The 20603-nt window shown below is 34.9% G+C and overlaps 1 protein-coding gene across 13 annotated transcripts in view; it reads right to left on the minus strand.

Moving 5' to 3' along the window:
• LOC110449220 (Kv channel-interacting protein 4-like) overlaps positions 1 to 20603 on the minus strand; it is a 500831-nt gene that overhangs the window by 123304 nt on the left and 356924 nt on the right. For 2 of the 13 annotated variants that reach the window (XM_021495935.1, XM_021495932.1), the window contains exon 1: positions 12912 to 13750. The exons of 10 other annotated variants lie outside the window; for them this stretch is intronic. In XM_021495935.1, coding sequence (XP_021351610.1) covers positions 12912 to 13056 — 145 coding nt within the window. In that variant the 5' untranslated portion in view covers positions 13057 to 13750. Of the gene's footprint in view, positions 1 to 12911; positions 13753 to 20603 lie in introns of those variants that run through there. One more of the 13 variants, XM_021495931.1, reaches the window with a different exon arrangement.

The following is a 20603-nucleotide window of genomic DNA, read 5'->3' on the forward strand; positions in this document are numbered from 1 at the left end:
GTTGTATAATCAGAATAGCCGGTACATAGTTTGTGTTGTATAATCAGAATAGCCGGTACATAGTAAGACAATGTTTACAATGTCCGGCTGCTGCATATCTTTGCCACTAACACATTGCCCTGAGGTTGAGCCAACAGTTCACGGCGATGAAGGCTACTGTTACTATTGTTTTACATGTTTCTGCATGCCAGCTACATTTACAACTTAATCATTGCCAAACCTGCCTTGTTATTATGCTTACCCTTTGTCCTTCTTGCTTTTCTTTGTCATCGTTCCAGGTTCGAGACACTTTTATAAAATCACTGATGTACAAATATCCCCAAAAAAGACAAATGTCGATGTCCTCACATATAGTACAATATTGTCCAATGAAATACACTTGTTTTATCAGGTTCTATCAATCAACGCCAATATAAGACACCGTTATCCAAGAAATACCTAGCAAAGTAGGACTCGTCTCAGCACGACATGGATGGAACGCCAGTAGATTTGGAACGAAACCGACAACAAATGACATGTGTTTTTGATAGTTGATTAGTAGGCTACACGACCGGTTTTATGTTATGATAGCTTTGTACCATCCTCTTGTGTACACGGCTAGGTGTCTCAGGGGGTACTCGTCGTCCCACCATCCGTCTGTTCTAAGTATGCATACTGGAGTTCAGGATCAGGGTAACTGCGTACATTATACAACATTAACTGTAGTACTACAACGTCTGTATACAGGTGGGACCATAATCGACAGAAACTATAACATTTAGATTAATTGGATACGGCTCGTTGAAAGCTATGAAATAGTTTATATTTGTATAAAGCGTTATGTACACTGGAACAGATGCTACTGAAAATATTTCATGAGTATCAGAATAGTGTAACGATAATACAATCACATTAACCATACTGTCAAAATGTAAGAAACGTCAAAAATAAGTGGAGTATTACAACAACAGGAAAAAGGATTTTAACTAAGCCAATGAAAATATAAATTTTAAAATCAAGTATCTAGCTTCCGAAAAAGCCCGGAAGATATTTGATGCTGAAACCGCTCAAAAAGACTCAGAATTTACAGTGTGTAAAGGTTTTCGTTGAATGGTTCTTTTTCCAAACATTACTGGGAACTATACACTCTAACAAACCATATAAACACCCGAAAGTGAAGGCAAATCATGTGTATACTATACATGCTACCAATACCACCATTAACAAATTAAACGCAATATATTAATCAGAATAAAACTAGGGCACACTAAATGGCTGCTTATTTTTGCGTTTACGTGAACAAAGCTAGAAACATTTACGTGACAACAGAACAGACATTACACGTGCATTTTTAAACTGCTATCAATAAGCCAAATCGCAAGCGGTTTTAACGAACTGATAAAGCGTAATTGTATTTAACAATATACGCTTTTAGATTTTGCGCAGAACTATAATGATAATTCTGCATAACACAGTTGTGTATTTGTTTCACTCGAGAATCTTCCAGACGTAACGGACAACTTATATCCTATTACCCATGAGTTTCCAATAAACATACTTCAACGTACACACTATCTAACATTGCATACCACTATATCGCATGATATGATCTTGTCATTCTCCCAGATAACGTCGGAGCGGGTCGGCTAGTGCTCTCTCACCCAACTCAGCTCTGCTAGTAATTAAATAATTAAATAATTAAATAAATTAAATAAAGTGGGAGGCAAATTATTTATAAACAATCAAAACGACAATGACTACCTTAAATTGACCTATTTCCAGTGCTTAATGGAATCACAACACAATGATCGACCCTCCTGGCAGTAAATGTACGAATAACATGTAAATCATAAACAGGCTGATACCTTGATGGAAAATAAAGGGACCAGTAACGCCACAGTGTGTGTAGACACATATTGTGATAGAAGACATGTTCTCGACACGTGTGGATATTTCTCTGGTTTCTCGTTAACTTACACAGCGCATAGCAAACGATGAAACTGCATCAAACATGAATTGAAACAGCACTGTCAAAGGGAACAAACTTTTCAACAAGAATATTATGCAAAAGTAAAGCTAGAAAATTAGGCGTTTACAATATACGTTGTTTTTTTCTTTTCACATGTTTTTTTGGTAAATTTCAACGTAACACCTGTTTGTGCAACGTTTAAAAATAAGGGTGAGTATACTGAAACATCATGTTTCTACTGTAGTCATGTGTATGTTTAATATATTTAGTTTTCTCAAATGAAAGAGCATACATAGTTATGTAAAAACAGCAATATATAATATAAAAAGTATCACATAAAACTACCCCCCGACCAAACCCCTAACTGTGTCTGTGTTCCAAAAAGTAAGCGTAGTCTTCAAAACATATTATAGTTGTTGGTGTATTTTAATATTGAATCGTCCACTCGTGTGTAATATGCCAAGTCTATTCCACCAATGTTATAGTGGTGACAATTGCTAGATATGTAGTTTAGTGTTACTGATTTTGGTTTATATTATTACACTTAGACTCTTTCATCAAGGCTAAACTCGTCAGCTTGTACATGTATATATATATAAGTCGAACCACAACGCTAACGTCATTTTGTATACAATCTTTTATTCTTTCACCAGTATTGAAAACCTCCGAGTCATCCACTAACGATAAACAAAACAGAACAAGTATACGTCAGCGTCATCAAACAAGGACAAATTGAAAATCAGGAAGTGAGGAAAGATGTAAAAACTAATGTCAACCTCATCGTTAAAACACGAGCCATGTAACCATTTACGTTCTAAAAATATAATTACAACTTTCAAGTATCGTTCCATCAGTTCGAAACCGATTACATGATTTGTCAAGAGACATGTTAACATCGAATTAGATATCTTTGGTGATAAAATTAATAATATAACTAGGTTTGAGAGGTTAAGGATGGTTTACTGGCGCTATTTTTGCTGTATTTGAGATATATATTTATATATATATATTTAAACTTACGTATTCTGCTATAGTAATGGAATCTCCTAATCAGCTAACACGCAGGCATTTTTCTCATTCTGACATCAATATGTTGGCGTATCCCCATTGAATAAAGCTATGTATAGAACAACACTACTGCAGGGTCGTTTTTGCTATAATTGTTCAATTATCATCCTACACAAGAGACGGCCAGTCTGTAGGTAACCGTGAATATCATGTCAGATGATATACCTTTAATTATTTATATATTCCGTCATATAATTTGCGATCAAGCAATAAACATCTACATTTTATTTTTCAGTGAGTCATGCAATGAAGCCATGCTATTTTATTTCCCAGAAGACACCAGTCGTGGCGACAATAGCTATAGTACAATTAATAGTTGAGATGCACAGTTGTATCACCAGCGATGGCGCATCTTTTAGAATTTGTTTATTGTATTAATTAATGATTGCAAACAATATGCACTTTTACATTTTGGGGGATTTTGTTTGGTTCTTGATGTTTGGTTATACAATATTTATTTAATGATAGAACTGCAAGTTGTGCACGAGAAAGCACATGTTTTCCGGCAAGTGTCCGAACGTTAAATGAAACTTTTATAGATTTCACGTCAAAGTTCCAATGTAACAAAATAACTTGAACGAGCCAACAAGGATAACACAACAAGACCTGGATAATTATATTATCGTGTCTAATATATTGTTTGTAAGCTATTTTATCAAAAGTATAACTGATTAAGTTATTGTCAACTTTTAAAACAAAATTATGAATATAATAACAACCCCTTCTTACATTTTTTGACATGGGATAAATACAGATGGAGTTCATCAGAGTTTCTGTCATGTTTCATACTGCAGAATCTGTACAAGGTTTTAGTTATGTACCATGCGAGTTTGTATAATGTTTGAAAACAAACGACACATTATTGTATTTGGGTATAAATTTCAAAAAAATAAATCTCAACAGTTTATCTGTTACCTGCTACAAGTAGCTGACATGGACTTAAAGGGAGAAATACAATTTCTGTATGTTTTAACAGTTTGGTAATTTAAATATTTGCAATTGAATATCATTTTTCATTATCAGCGATATTGTTCTCATATATATTAGCATCATCAGCTTTTAGCTTCGTCTCATTGTTTACCACACAGTCAGCTGGATACCTAGTCTTGTCTAAATAGGGAATGTACGCAACAGGACATCTAAGTGTGTGGTGTTCAGCTCCAGAGTTCCTTAGACATGGAATAGCCTAGCTGGGGGCCACACGAAAGTGTATGCTAATATAATCGATACACGGAAATCTAGAACCATTTTTCTTTTCCCTAAGCAAGTTCTTTTCTGTTCATGGTATCCTGACAAAGTGACAACATGAGTTATAGTTTTCGTGAAATAATATTTTATTTGAATACATAAAACTTAAAAGAATATAAATACTAATCAATATCAGAAGCATTGTCGGCGTTTTGAGATAAAACAAAGAATCCTAGATTTACAAAGCAGTTTCGAGATAAAGGCAATTATTACTCTTCCTAGCAAGTCTACATTTCCATAGGGAGGCGGAAATATGCTACCACGGAAGAATCGTAAACAACACGAAAGCATTTCCGGAGTGTGTACAGAGTATATGTATAAGAGTATAAATAATTCACGTATCTCCTTATTATATGTGTAATCCAGGCAGCCGAATGATTGTCTCTATCATCTAAATAAGATAAAAAAAAAACTATGCTAATACTTAAATATCGAATAGATAAAGCGACCAATCTGTCCGAGTATACAGAGTATATAGATTATAAACTGTATTAATAATTTACAGATCTGATACGGTATGAATAAAGTATAATATACCCATTGGCTATCCCTCTGGGCCAGCATATATTGATTATAAACATTTCAACGATCAGTTTCATTACATATAGCTTATATACTGTATACATGTACATTCATTCATAAAGACAAAGACATCTCCTTGAGTATAGATAAAGTATAAGCAATCAAACAGTCTACACCAGTGTATTTAAAGTATAAATACTGTCTACATGGGGATCCATTCTGCTTTACCCTGTATAGAGATGCACCTTTAACATTTTGTAATAGATAAAGTGTGCCAAATTGAATTACACATCGGTGACGGTAGGGACCAAAATAGTGGAAATCCAATTAATTAATTTTAACTAATGTCGAATAAAACGGGATATGCTTAAAGCTCCTTTACTTTAGCAATCTCACAAACGCAAGGAATACTGGTTAAATTTAATGTAGATAATGCGTTTGTGACCAAGTCTCTTTTGACACCAAGTAAATAAACCGAACTAAGCAGTCATGACACAACGATGATACCTCTATCAGAAATTAACAATTTTGGAGTCAATTTATATCAATTATAATCAAACATAAATGTGTCCGCCATTGTATTTAAGCTTCGATGCTACAACAGGTTGGCCTTAAATACCACGTCCTATACAAATCAAACTCTCTGAACTCAAAGTCGACAGCAGTTCGGTAAATAAATGTTAAAAGCGAGCAATTCATTACCCAAGATTGATCAGAAGTGCATTAGTATATAAAATAGTGTGTACAAATATTGATTGCATCAAACCGTCAAACAATAATTCTGTGACCCAATCATGAGTGTTTTGTGAGGAGCTCCGATAAGGTTTAATACCATTGGTCATGTGGGCACAAACGATTAAGTCCCACTAGCAATCAACAGTCACATGAATATTTCCACACCGTGGTTATATATTGATGTAACTTCCATTCAGATGTGAATATGTCATTAGAGTTAAGTCGACAGAAAATCAATTTCGGTAATCGTGCAGGTGGATTATGATATGAATTATAACATTTCTACAAACCCTTTAATTTGTGGAAATGGATTAGAAAATATCAAATGCAAATCTAGTTTAGCAGCATGGCCCACAGACGAAACAGTGAGATAAAACAGCAACGGGGAATAGGTGACTTGATTTCGCCTCCATATTTCTGTTGTTTGGTTAAGGACGGTTTTCCTATTGTATTGGTAACCCCGTGAAGGTACAACCGTGTCATATACACCATTCAGGTAACATTATAGGCTTCATTTAACCAAGTACTGCTCATCCTATGAATCTCATGCATCAGGCTAAAACATCTCTGTTTCCCATTCAACCATCGGTTCCATATAGCTTTTCAGATGCACAGATCTCTTTTTCATTAAATGTATATCTATCAAACAAACTATATTTGTTCATTAAAAAAACAATATTTTTTCGCATAATTGACTCAACCTAATTCAAGCTACCAGCTTTACATATATCAATCAATTAATTAATTCGTATCGCATGCAATCAAGTCAATACGGTTTACTCGAACACAACGCGATTACATAATGGCTGACAAAATAAATTAGAAAAAAAAATTGACTTATTACTTTCTCATTCACACTGTTTTCAAACAAAAGTATAAGGTGTTCATGAGTTGAAGACTGCAAACCACACGGTGTGCGTGACGTCACTCATCATCAAAATAAAATCGTCTTACGGCCACATTGGCATCACGTGTTTTTCGAGTAGCACGGACGTGATGGACGTGGCAAAGCTGAAATCACGCATTTCATTTGTAACAAATAGCATTGAATGACACATGCAAATACAGAAGGCTGTGAAGAGCTTGCTGCTAAAGTACGATATGCAAATAGGCAGCCATCAATAGGGTCGTGAGCCGTTAGTTTGTAATGAGTCTAAACGAGGCTCATCTAGGAAATACTTCACATGCTCCTATTATTTTAAAGGCTCCAGAACTATCCCCTTCATCGTTATAGTTACTGTGAGTTCTGGATAGTCTATTTATTCCCACACTTACATTGATATATAAATGTTAAAGATCCTTGTTGAATAAAAAAGGGAACTCCTTTTTCATGATCGTATAAACAGACATAATATGTTTTGTAAGGATAAAATACTGGCGATAACGTGCCTAATAGAGATGTAAATAAGCATCTTATACACTTCCATGACAAACATTTCTAAAAATAGGATGTAAAAAAAAAACATCTTCATGTAAATAAACAAGAAGTTTCTCGATACCGTAATACAAATAGAGTTAACAAGTAACTGCACCATATAACCATTTTGTCCTTTTATGACTAATAGGAAGTGGGTTTTTAGGACAAGCGAATATAATCCAAGTCTTAGAAATTCCAAAATAAATGTAGATATACTGGGTAAGAGTCCGTAACGTTACAAATGTACACCCTTTGCTTACAATATATCATTTATCTTTTATTTAAAGATTGAGTTTCAAACGAATGTAACCGACTAGGGATTCAGAACAATCACCTTAACCTTGGAGTACTAAAAAATGTTATAAAATTTACCAGCGACTAACGCAACTGGATAAAACATACAATGTGCAGGTTTTTTCAGATAACACGTGAAGTTTCTATGAAACATAATTTATAAAATTAAAATATAGTTTGAAATTTATAAATATGTTTATTTCATAAAACGCTGTCTCAACAAGTTGTTTTTAATGGGTATATATCACTGTTCATGGAGATACTGGTATTTTATGATACATGACATCATTTAGAAACTGATCATGTATTTGAAAAAGTGCAATGTTACCTCTCTTACAAAGTAAAAGTTTTATATGAACAGTATTTTTCATTGAAATTTAAAAAAAAACTTATTTGCTTCTGTATATGTTTCTAATTTCTGGAGTAATCACAGGAAGGGCACTATCTGAGTAATCAAGTTATGACAAACGAAATTCACTCGGTTTGTTCCGTTTGTGCAACAATCAATCTCTTGCATATGCAATTGATTTTAAAAGCCGAAACATCACAATTTTAACTAATTGTAAATGGAAACATACATAAGTTACTTCATGTACGGATGCATATCAATTCAACAAATAATCCATCAGGCGTTCTAGACTAGAGGCTTATCAACTTTTATATACTGTCGATTTCAACCGACTAGGACTGCAGAAAGAATAATGTAAGTAAGTGCATGTGTAAGCATTATATTCAACCAACTATAAACCAAATGAAGTTATCCATTTTGCAAGGCAACCAGTTATTCTAACCTCGAAACGGAGATGAATTTTCAATCAGTTGTATAGAATATATAGACTGAGCATGAAAATACACATAAAGGAGGAGGTCATTAATGATCATTGCTACGTCACACATAATACTTACCCAATTTATAACAGAGTTACCCCCCTTGCAAAAAAAGTACTGACTCCGCATTATCAAGGTAATATCAATACAATGTTCGTAAACCTCTTTTAAAATGTATCAAGGCTTCATAACACAAATCTAAAATACCGTGCATTAGTTTAAAACTCTTTTAAGATTCGGATAAATGTTGCAGTAATGTAGAATATATCCCTAACTAACACATTCATGTTTATCCATTGCATTGCATTGTATACCGGCTTATTACTGTCAACTTGTAAAATATTAGTGTCATACTACATGATCTGCTATAAATACATACAATATGCATGAATAAAATTCAAGCCAATCCCTGGAATGCACTTACGGTTATTCAGATATATACCCCTATTCTCAGAAGAAGATACAACATGCGATAATATGTCAAATAATATATTTAAAATGTTTTCGATTTAACGAAATGCGCTCTTTTACGTGTGTTTCTGCCAACACGTATGAACCCCCGTGCAATGATTTCGAATAGTGGGTATTGCTGCAATGCGGAATGATAATTCATGTGTGGTCCGAGCAATTCCGTAGATTGTTTAGAACACGCCGTGTTCATGACCGTATGGCCATTTCTCATTACTATTGGTCGAAATAATGGTCAGTGTGGATAATAACATGTCTGACATGTTATATTGGACTCGCCAATAATTCACATCGCCAGGGAAGCTATACGTTGATGTCTTTATATGTTTAGGGCGATTCGTTTTAAAATGTTTATGTTTGGTTTGGCATTCTTAGTGATTTGTTATCTTTATTTATCTGAAAGGTAGTATGGTTCATTGTACATGTTTTTTGCGACAAACAAGGATTGAAACCTGTTCTGTTAGAGTTTATGGGGTAGATGTCTCAAGGGTCTTAGGAACTCAAATTCAGTATCAGGAACTGAAAACAATTACGAAAGGCATCTTTCAAACCGTGCAAATATTGTTAAGATTAACTAATTATAAACCTCTCAACAATCCTTATCAGTTCATGTAAGAAACGTTACATTAAGACTGCGGGCAGGAGCGTAAAAGGTTTCCCATGAGATGCTAAACTAAACGGTTTAGTTAACTGCAAACATAGGATACAAAACGGTCTAGCATAAAGTAACCATAGGATACAAAATAGTCTAGTACACGTAACCACTAGATACAAAAAGGGTATAGTATACAGTAACCATTAGCTACAATACGGTCTAGTATACAGTAACCATTAGCTCCAATACGGTATAGTATACAGTACCCATTAGCTACAATACGGTATAGGATGGAGTAACCATTAGCTACAATACTGTATAGTATACAGTAACCATTGGCTACAATACGGTATAGTATACGGTAACCATTAGCTACAATACGGTCTAGCATACAGTAACCATTAGCTACAATACGGTCTAGTATACAGTAACCATAGGAAACAATACGGTATAGTATACAGTAACCATTAGCTACAATACGGTATAGTGTACAGTAACCATAGGAACCAATACGGTATAGTATACAGTAACCATTAGCTACAATACAGTCTAGTATGCAGTAACCATTAGCTACAATACGGTCTAGTATACAGTAACAATTAGCTACAATACGGTCTAGTGTACAGTAAACATAGGATACACTACGGTCTAGTGTACGGTACACATAGGAAACAATACGGTCTAGTATACAGTAAACAAAGCATACAATATGGTCTAGTATACAGTAAACATAGCATACAATACGGTCTAGTATACAGTAAACATAACATACAATACGGTCTAGTATACAGTACACATAACATACAATAGGGTCTACAATACAGTACACATAGCATACACTACGGTCTACTATACAGTACACATAGCATACACTACGGACTAGTATAAGTAAACATAACATACATCACGGTCTAGTATAAGTAAACATAATATACATCACGGTCTAGTATAAGTAAACATAACATACAATACGGTCTAGTATACAGTACACATAGCATACAATACGGTCTAGTATACAGTACACATAGCAACATACAATCCGGTTTTGTATACAGTACACATAGCATACACTACGGTCTAGTATAAGTAAACATAACATACAATACGGTCTAGTATACACTACACATAACATACAATACGGTCGAGTTTACACTACACATAACATACAATACGGTCTAGTATACAGTGCACATAACATACAATACGGTCTTGTATACAGTACACATAACATATAATACGGTCTAGTATAAGTAAACATAACATAAACTAGTCTGATTTACTTCAATGACATCATATCATAGTAAACTCCGCTGTAATACTCGGGGAAGTGTATTACCGATATTATGGAATACAAGAGAAAAAAGTAACTGACTTTTAAACTACCAGCCTTCATTAATTATAGTTGCCTGAAGCAAAGGAAAATAATTGTCTATCTATCTTTATACCTCAGCGTCTTTTTGTTCAGGTAAAATATTATAGCATACCGTGTATTGTGGACATATTAGAAAGCCTACCATGCTATATATAGCACTGTGTATGTTATGGCTGCCGTAGCATAATGGGATCGAGTAATAAGGTGACACGGTCAACCATATTGTGAGGGGTTTCATGACAGAGGCATGACCACGGGACTGGTCTATGTAACAGGGCGTTATGACTTGTCAATTCAAAGATATAACTACACAAATTACCGTAAGACGAACGAACAAGGATATTTTTATTCTCGGGCAATCCGGAAGGAATAGTAATCGGATAACTCGAAAATGACTAAACTTGCACAGAATATAATATTATAAAAATACTAGAAGCTACAAGTTTATAAATTGATTTTTTATTAGAATAGACACGAACACAATGGATATCATTATTTCAGTTGAACAACTGTAGTAATTGATTCAAAGTGTACGTATTATGAACAGAAGTTTATCCTTAAATTAGAAATTTTACTTTTAAAATCTGTTCAAAATTAAATATATTCATCTAACCACATTACTTTGATGGTATTTAAGCTGCGTCTCTCAAAATGAATATCTAAGAACATCTTTGAGTGTGTTTTAACAATATAATGGTGAACATTTTTTTAAACCAAGAACAGATAAATTTAATTGCATTAATCAACTAAAGTCTGGTCAGAAATAGTTTCCGTTGCCCAAGTATTCAAATACCAATGTTGGCGATTGCTATGCAGTGCATTTCCAATTAACTCTGCTTATCTAACTGAAGTCGGTTGAAGAATGAATGTCTGACTGATGACAACAACATCGCTGATAATGACGGCTTTATAGCTTTAGAAAGAGACTTCATGAATTGAAGCCAAAACAATGCACCTAATTAGTTTGTCCGCCAACCGGGTTTATGTTATGTAAAAGTCCACCTAGAATATTATTGTTATTTGCATTCGTGTGAGATGATACAATGGTTATTTCAACAAANCCCCCCCCCCCCCCCCCCCCCAACAATACACAAACATGTAATGTTCATCATAAAACTAACCACTATAATTAGTAATGTATGCATCTTGTTTCTAAACAATTACTGGAATAAATAGCAAATATCATTGTATTGTAGGTGGTCACAAGTATGATTAAATCTTTTATATGATAAAGTGCTCATCCAACTTGTCAAGTTGTAACTGTTTACCTGTAATTCAGGATAAACAGGAATAGTGTATTAATTATATTGTCAGTATATACTGTATGTGGTGGTAAAGTATGACGTCACATCTTGTAATTGTGTCATGATGTCACAAACAGAAAAGTCATGTTTAATTGCTGTGTTACATCTGTGAAAAATGAGAAACAAAGATTATATTTTGGCCATTTAACCTGTTATTTCCTTGGCATAAATCTTGATAAAAAATAATAATTTCATTAATAAACATCAATTAACTTGCGTCATATATTCAATATTGAATTATTTACTAATTACGTTCAATGATAAAATGTTGCATTCTACAAATGGTGCCACATGATATGTAAGACAATAAACAGGTTTTTATATTTAATTACTGTTACACCTCAATACCCGTACTGGCCTTAAACTGTATAATAGCGCAGTTGTGTACGTCGTGTGGCGACATGAACATACAGGAACTATGCTCGTAATACGTAGACCACTGGAGTAGGAATCACGTGGCATGTATATGTTTCCCTGATCTTGCATTACTTAACACTGGTACCCGGTCGTGTTAAACTGTTAAATATTACAGTTTGTAAGGTTGATCCCGTTATGTTAGATACTATACATCTATGTATGTATATCCAATATATTTTCCACATTGAACAACTTGTAGGCGACACGCCCACTTTGCACATATTGACATACTTTGTACTATGATCACCATAAATTCTTACTGTAAAGGTTAAATTGCAGGAACAGACATTTTCACCAGTTCAGGTTACATTTTCATATAAACTGTCGATAGCTACAAATAACAGTTCAATATGGTGTTAATGGCTACATAGGTACGTTAATCATCGAAAAAAGGCAAGCAAGCTTGTCATCGTGGTATCATCATACCAAGACATTGACATAAAACGTGTTAACCCACGTAACCTGTGTTACTACAGTTTACATAGTGTGGTGTTGAAAACTTGCCTGCATGACTAAAACGAAGTTTGTTTCGGGTCATAGAATAGGGAAATAAATAAATAACATTTAAGCAGGACATATGACTACCAGTGCATCAGAATCAGGCATATAATTATGCAGAGTAAAGACAATGAATCTGTCATGTTGGTGTTGAATGAGTGATTGTGCCATATAGATGTTCAGAAGATGTGACTTACGTTTTTCTTTAGAGAAAAGAAGGTGTTTCCTTAGTGGTGGAAAAAGCCTATAAACAATCATCCGAAACATTCGGCTTCCTTTGAGAAAGTCGTTAGCTGCCCTGCAGCGCGTTTTGGTATGCCACTTGTTAAACCATACGCACATATGTACTAGACAATATTGTTGACGAGCAGGTACGCACCCTCTCCAGCAAACGATTAACAATCAACACTTCCTCGCCGGTATCGCTTCAGAAACACACAGTTGTTGCCAGGATCCACTAGGTCAGCACTAACGCGTAAATCACTCACAAAATGTATCGAACGTTTTCACTCCTTGGAGTAGGAATATCGTTATAACACTGGTGCATATACACATATACTCATAAATATATATGCATTTGTAAATATAATGAAAAATACACAAATTAATCGATATATCGATGAATTAATACGATACTGTGTTCATCTGTACGGAAATCCACGGACCACTTATAAATACATACGCATTCACATACATATATGTAATATTTTTTTATACGGAACTAGATCAATATATTCCAATAAAATAGACGTTACGACATCGGTAGAGCAAAATGGTTAAAACTGTTGATAGAAAACACAGTCAGTCAGAAGTACTGAATGACACCGCCAGGCCTCCCGTCATCATATATAAGATCTTTCCCGATCATGTTACTCAATTTCATGACATAACCTCGTGTTTAAAAACTACACTCCAAGCCTGCTATAAGTAATATAGTGAAGAGACGCGCTATCTCTGGTATACGGTTCTCACTGCAAGCAACGAATACTGTCGTCCCACAATAGCGTTATACGGCCGGCTGGAATCCACGCGTACAGTGGTATGGGAGAGAGAGTCGTTCACTGCGCTGGATAATCATATGTCAATGGTTCTAAGCCAGAGGAATGAATGAATAAACACCGACTAACCAGTTAGCCATGGACAGCCATGTACTAACGAACAATCTTCGCTGATAATGGATAGCGTCACGCTAAAATCGCACCAGTATTTAATAATACTTAGGATCTACACAAAGAATATGACATATTATGCTATTTGATTTTCAGAGTAACAGTACGCACGCAAGTAAAGCGTGTTATCGTAGACAAGGTATGGCTGTGAAACGAGTCAAGCTAGGGTATAGGACGAGTGTTATAGAAACGTGACACGTGTTTAACGTTTAAAATGTGGATGTATTTAATTCATAACAAAAACTATTGCTATTGGAAGGTAGTCACAGATGTGATATTAATCGTTGCACAATTCATTCACGGGGAAAACAGTTGAATCTTGATCATATGTAGACTGACTTTTGTATAACAGATACTGTTCGATGTTATAACGACATATACCGCCACAAACAATGTGAAATGGTGCAGCTACAGGAAGTCTTGATTAGACTAAGTACGATAGCTTCCATACAACACCGGTCTTTATAATAATGAGTCGTATTAACACTCACAACGTAAACAGTAAGGTAAAAATAAATAAATCTTATAAACAAAGCGAACCCTTTGATCCGGACATTTCTTGCTAAAGGACAGCATTTGAAACAGCGAATTGTTTGAATCCTAAACAAATAGTTCAGAGTTTCTAAATAAGCAGACCTTAAATCTGAGCACATCTTGTGGATTTTTGTCTTGCATATTAAATGAACTATGTAGTACGTAAGAGTGATAACAGGNGGGGGGGGGGGGGGGGGGGGTACTTGTTATTATGTTAATGATAATTCTTTATATTAGAATCAGGATTGCAAGCTTTCTCATTTGTCAAAGAAACTAGCAATGTTCTAAATTCGAAGCAAAGATACCCCGTCCACATTTTATCAACTCCTTTATTTCTTACACAAACATCATTAGTTTGTTACAGTCTGATAAATATGAAGAATAACTATAATATATCATCACATATATGTATTACATGCCAGGTGTGTCTGTTTACTTCGGTAAAGTGTCTTCATCAAAGCGAAGGATCTATAACGACAGAATGTGTTGATATGTTCTATAAGCTTCATAAAATGTAAATGTTTTAAACCTGAATACTGTCATTTTATATTTGCTACAGTTTGTGTTATTGATATATTATCAGATTATAAATACATTGGCATAGAACGTTTTATTTTCTGGATTAGTGGTATTTGATTCATTGTAGATAGAAGTAGACCTACATTGTATCATAATTAAATAAGACGCGTCCTTTTTACATGCCCGAGGAGTGGCTTCCTGGACCACGGCGGCTCATTACCGGATGTTTATAACCATATCCAGATCTAGGAAAGTCTTGTGTGGAAGATATATGTAATAGGCGTTTACGAAACTACGTCTATGACATATGTCTGGTACGAAACTTCGGCTCCGACATATGTCTGCTGAATACAGCATTTATATGGGTTTGAGTCCTTCAACGTTCACGTTAGATAAAGTCGGCTTCAATAGACTACCACTTCTACGAAATTGTTCAAATACACCAGAGTTAATTCCTATTTATTGATTTTTTCGTCAATAGAGCGATGGAACGGACGGTGCACACACTATTATCGTGAAATATTAAATATCAAAGTTCAGTTATATATAGGCTGGAAGTAAAATTGCATGCGCAGTTTTCTAGCTTTTAAATGTTTCCATTTGCCGTGGTAAATATGATAAATAACGCAATAAACATGCATACTGAACAGTATTTGAAATTCAGTGGGTGGCCGTGAAATTGGTCCATATACCTGTAGCTAAAGGTACGCATTGCAAATTCTGCACAGTGGTTCCTTCCTATAGAATTAGTGATCCATTTTACATCTGATATGTATTTGGGGCATGTACACGCAAGGTAACCTCAGACTCGTCTATAGTGGTCCTACTCTGGCAAACGTATTGTCCGTGTTTTCCACATCACATAGCTCAAAGCAGGCGATCCGGCTCATGCATATTACATAACATGAGAATTCTTCACTTGTCCATTTCTATCCCATTTCCGTGTTTTCATGGCTTCACCATAATTTCAAATGTTATGTTTTGCAATATGTTTTTAAATATGAATTTTACTTATATATGCGGCTATTTATTTCAGGATGAAAACATTAGTTGCAACAAGACAAGAAATGCTCTTTGGTTTTCAGGACGTTCGTGCTATCCCTGATTGGATCCACGCCCGACTACGCAGAATATACGTTAATCAATGGTAGCTTCATCGAGTCACTTTCCGTCATGCAAATCATTTTGCGTCCTAGTGCTTTGAATAAAACACCTCTAGATTCCATATCGCGATAGAACGGTTCTAGCTACATGAGAATACCGGCAGTCGCTACATTGTACGTGTAGAGATATGCAGAAACAACTCCTTGTTATATATAAGCACCCCATTTTACACCGTCAACATGTTGTAATAACATTTGTTTCATTAACACCTCCCAACTCCACTATGAGTCTGGTGCCTTTATCAAACTATTCACCGATTCAAAGCAACGATTTAAGCACGAGTTTACTAGAAGTCTCAATACCAAATAATGAAGTGTTTTGAGAAACTGAACATTCATCGATTACGTTTATGGAAAGACTCCCAAATCCTACTCCCTTTCTGAATGTCAAGTAAGAAGTAATCTATAATTTCACATATTTCCAAGGAAATTGTTCTCTAAGGGGGGATGAAAATAGAGTATCTATTCTACTCTTCATACTTGAGAGGATACTTAGCACATTGAATTTGATTGGTCATCTCTGGGGCTAGAAGATCATTGACCGATTTACAAACTGACCTTGACGTGGTCCTAAATTATCCTGCTCTACGAGTATCAATTTGAAAGACTTCATGCTAAATTTGAAATTGGTTAAAGTAATTACTTGACGTAGAGTTAATATGCCTGTACATACGTGTACATTAGACGTTAAGGCCTCGTGCTATTAAAGCTTGGTAAAATCTCTAGATCCTTATCTGCATGACCAATGTCTCTATTTTTAATTACAGAACTTTTTTCGGAACTAGACCAACAAAGATGAAGAAATGTTCGTAACACATAAACATATAGAGGTTATTGCACCTTGAAAATTTGGTTATTGATACCGTAATCCCAAAATACGGTTTACAGATATTTTGTCGGTCTAGGGTCCATCGGTGAAGCTATGGGCCGAAAAGCTAGAAGTCTAAATTGTGTGAACTACGTAGTGCCCCTTGATTAATTAGAACAGTTCATTTCTCTACTACACGAAAAACCACTGTATTATTTTATAGGAGAAATATGTCAGAGGCCATTTAAAATCGCAGGTTACCTTCTGTTTCTTTTTTGAGGGAAAACAGAAGAATTCGAATTTGATTTGTCGCCAATATCTTAATTTTGAAAACCCTATTTATTTCATCTGCTTCTTTTTCTTTTCATGAAGCACTTGGTACAATAACATTGAACTCAATTCTGTTTCAATCTTGACACTCCTAAATGTTGAGTGCACCACATTGTCTTCTTCTGCTGGTGGACTGTTTCGTTCTAACGTTACCGTGGAAACGTTTGTGTCTTTTGGAGTTTTGATATTCTGGTTTTATTTTATTCTTTTGTGCCATTTTCAACTGACTAGGTCCGTGTAACTTTCCTATTAAACGTAAAACGTAGCGAATCACATTACTTAGAGAATCGTAATAGGATATAATTAACAATCGAAAAATGTTCACTCTTACATTGTACAACTTTAGTTATGTTCACAACATCAGGAAGTGTCAATACTCCTGCGGTTAATGTTAAGTGAATAATTATATTATGATTAGCTACGTGTATGAACAACGCGAATTACGTCAGGAAGGTCAGCCTGAAATTAGCACTACATCACGCGAGTGCGTTAATCTCGTTATACCTGTCAACATATTAATTGGATCCAATGGCAACTTAGGGCATTCCAAATATAGCTCTATGTAATTGTACTAAGCAAATTTAATATATATTCATTTATCATATACCTGTTGAATCTTGTTATAGTAATACACGCAATTTTCAGACTATGAAATACAACGTTCTGTATTGCACATGTGCAATACGGAATGTTGTATTTACCTACTAGCCGGAACTACTTTTTATGGGAATCCCGGGTATTTGCCAAAAAATGAAAGTTTATAAAATCTTTGTATCGATCTCTGCCAAATACGGAATGTATGTGATAAAAGCAAGACCACACACTTGTGTTTTTCTAACGAATCAGAAAGCAATACACTCGTGTTTCTGATTCGTTAGAAAAACACAAGTGTGTGGTCTTGCATATTTCTACATTCATAACACGTACAATATCAAATCGATATTTAAGCTATCTGCCATTATCTTTAATAGCTTCATAGTATGTGCAACTTACATACATAAATTGTTAAAATGGCAATCGTGATCTCCTGAAGAAATATCTGCAACTGCTCTATTACCTTATAAACAAACATATAACGCTTATCTTGACACATACTCTTGATACTTTTACTTACGGTTATTCCGACTAAATTGTAAGACACCATATAAGACTCTTTACGAAGGATCAACACAATAAAATCTGCCCTTTACGCCTAGAGCCAAACCAGTGGCTAACAAAACACCGCGGTTTAGACAGTGCCAAACGGTCCTGACCTCACTTGTACCAACTCTAATCACAATATTTATAACAGGATCAAAAACGATGATGTATCACTGAATTAACTACAAATAAAACGTTATAAGCACGACACATAAACTATAACCCTAAGTCTGTCAGCAAGGTGTGAAACATCAAACAGTTGACTACGTGTTCAACTACTGTATAAGGATTCCTGACACCTTGGAGTTTAAAATATGCATATTTGTATGTGCCAACATGTGTTAAAGTAGTTAATGATAATTGTCTAATTACAGAATATATATTTTGGTGTAATAATAATATTTGAGGTCAAGGCGATGCCGAACGCGATAACACATACACTAGAAACCCAGATATATGCATTTCAATGCATGCATTACTGTACGAGAGATGCATATCCGAGTCACTGGTGTTTGACATCAATGGATTTCTACATATGTATAAGGGTACCCTTTGTTAGCACGGGTTATGTATCAAATAAACACCATTATTTGATACTGTACCAGGACGGTATAAATAATTAATTGATACAATGTACTTTGTGTCGATGACATAAATAACATATGGAAATTGTTTATATCAGAAATCAAAAATAAGTGATACATTTTTGGATGGTATGTTAATAGATGTATAGTTATACATTCATGAGATTTCTTTATGCTACGTTTACAGATATCGCTTACCGAAGTCTGAAATCCATGTCACCTTGGTAAAATACTAGCCACTTCCTACCGACTCGGCTAGGGAGAGTTTCTCTTTAGCTCAAATGGTAGAGCGAAAGACTAGTAAAACGTGCGGAAATATTAAAACAATAATTGCCGACTGTACATTTGCGGCCACTATGGGACCCGGGAGATGTGACAAAAATACTCCTTGAGGAGGAGTATGCCACCCTGTTAAATACTAGACTCTTCTTACCTATTCGGCTAAGGAGCATATTTCTTTGGCTTATTCGGTAGAACGTAAGACTAGTAAATCAGAGGTCCCGGGTTCGACTTCTAGCAGCGGCATTAAAAAAGAAATGACTGCTGTTACATCAATACATGGACAACGTACTACAGTGTAACATTTTTTTTTTATATAAAAGACAGAAAAATCTGGTCGAAAAGAGCTTACCAAATGAACTTTCTTTAAAAGATATTAATTGAAAAGTGAATGAATGGTGGCTATCCGTCTTTGTATAATTCTGCTGACTTTTGATGAATCGGTGATTTTTATCAAATACGTTTGAGGTTTTCTCACATATGCCTACACGCATGCGTTAGATTTTTCAGAAATTACATTAATAGAGCAGAGGTGGCGAAAAGAGGACCAAAAGCGTTTTTTTAAGCTAAACTAAGCACATATTTTGCATCAATATAATCAGTTACTTCATTAAAAAAAAAATTCCTTATAATACAAGAACGTACAAGGGTGCATAAGTCTTATGAAAGGTTCAATGCGAGAAATGAACCAGAAAGATGGAATTCTATTTTTCGCACTTCAGAAAAAGATACCCAACTGATGGACCTTATATAAACAGTTTATGTTGGGAAATGGGTTAAGCGTTATGGGGATTAGGTTTTTTGCTTTAAAATGTTTTTGAAATGATAAAAATATTCATGAAAGTGGGCAAATTGTTTGTTTTCTTTTATTCTTTTAACTTGATACTAAGAAGCCAAAGCGAAATTCCGGAAATCGCAGGCAAGGACGTCCAGATAACGATTTTGCCAGTCACTGGTGCTCTGGTTAACGGTAGTTGTCCCGCTAATAATTGCAGTTCAGTGAAATGCCAACAACATGTGTAGGTCTTTTAGAGAGTAATATGAAGACGATGTAGTCAATTAGATCGTTATACGCCCGGAGATATCTTATATTCGTGTTTTTGTACGTGTCGGCAATGTTTATGTTGACCTTGTGATGGTATACGGATGAACATATATTCACAATGGGATAATGACGTAGGTAACTAAGTCTAACATGATGCCTTAACTATAAATCAACATAAATAATTTTTAAAATAACAGTATCACATTTCCAATAATAATCTCGATTGGACTAACCTGGCTCCGTTGATGCATACCAGTAACATATTTCCTACAGATGTGGTTTTAATTATTTCCCCGTTAAAAGTTATTGCTATATCTT

This window comes from Mizuhopecten yessoensis, unplaced genomic scaffold (genome assembly GCF_002113885.1).
Source record: "Mizuhopecten yessoensis strain PY_sf001 unplaced genomic scaffold, ASM211388v2 scaffold4535, whole genome shotgun sequence".
In the NCBI taxonomy this organism is placed as follows: domain Eukaryota; kingdom Metazoa; phylum Mollusca; class Bivalvia; order Pectinida; family Pectinidae; genus Mizuhopecten; species Mizuhopecten yessoensis.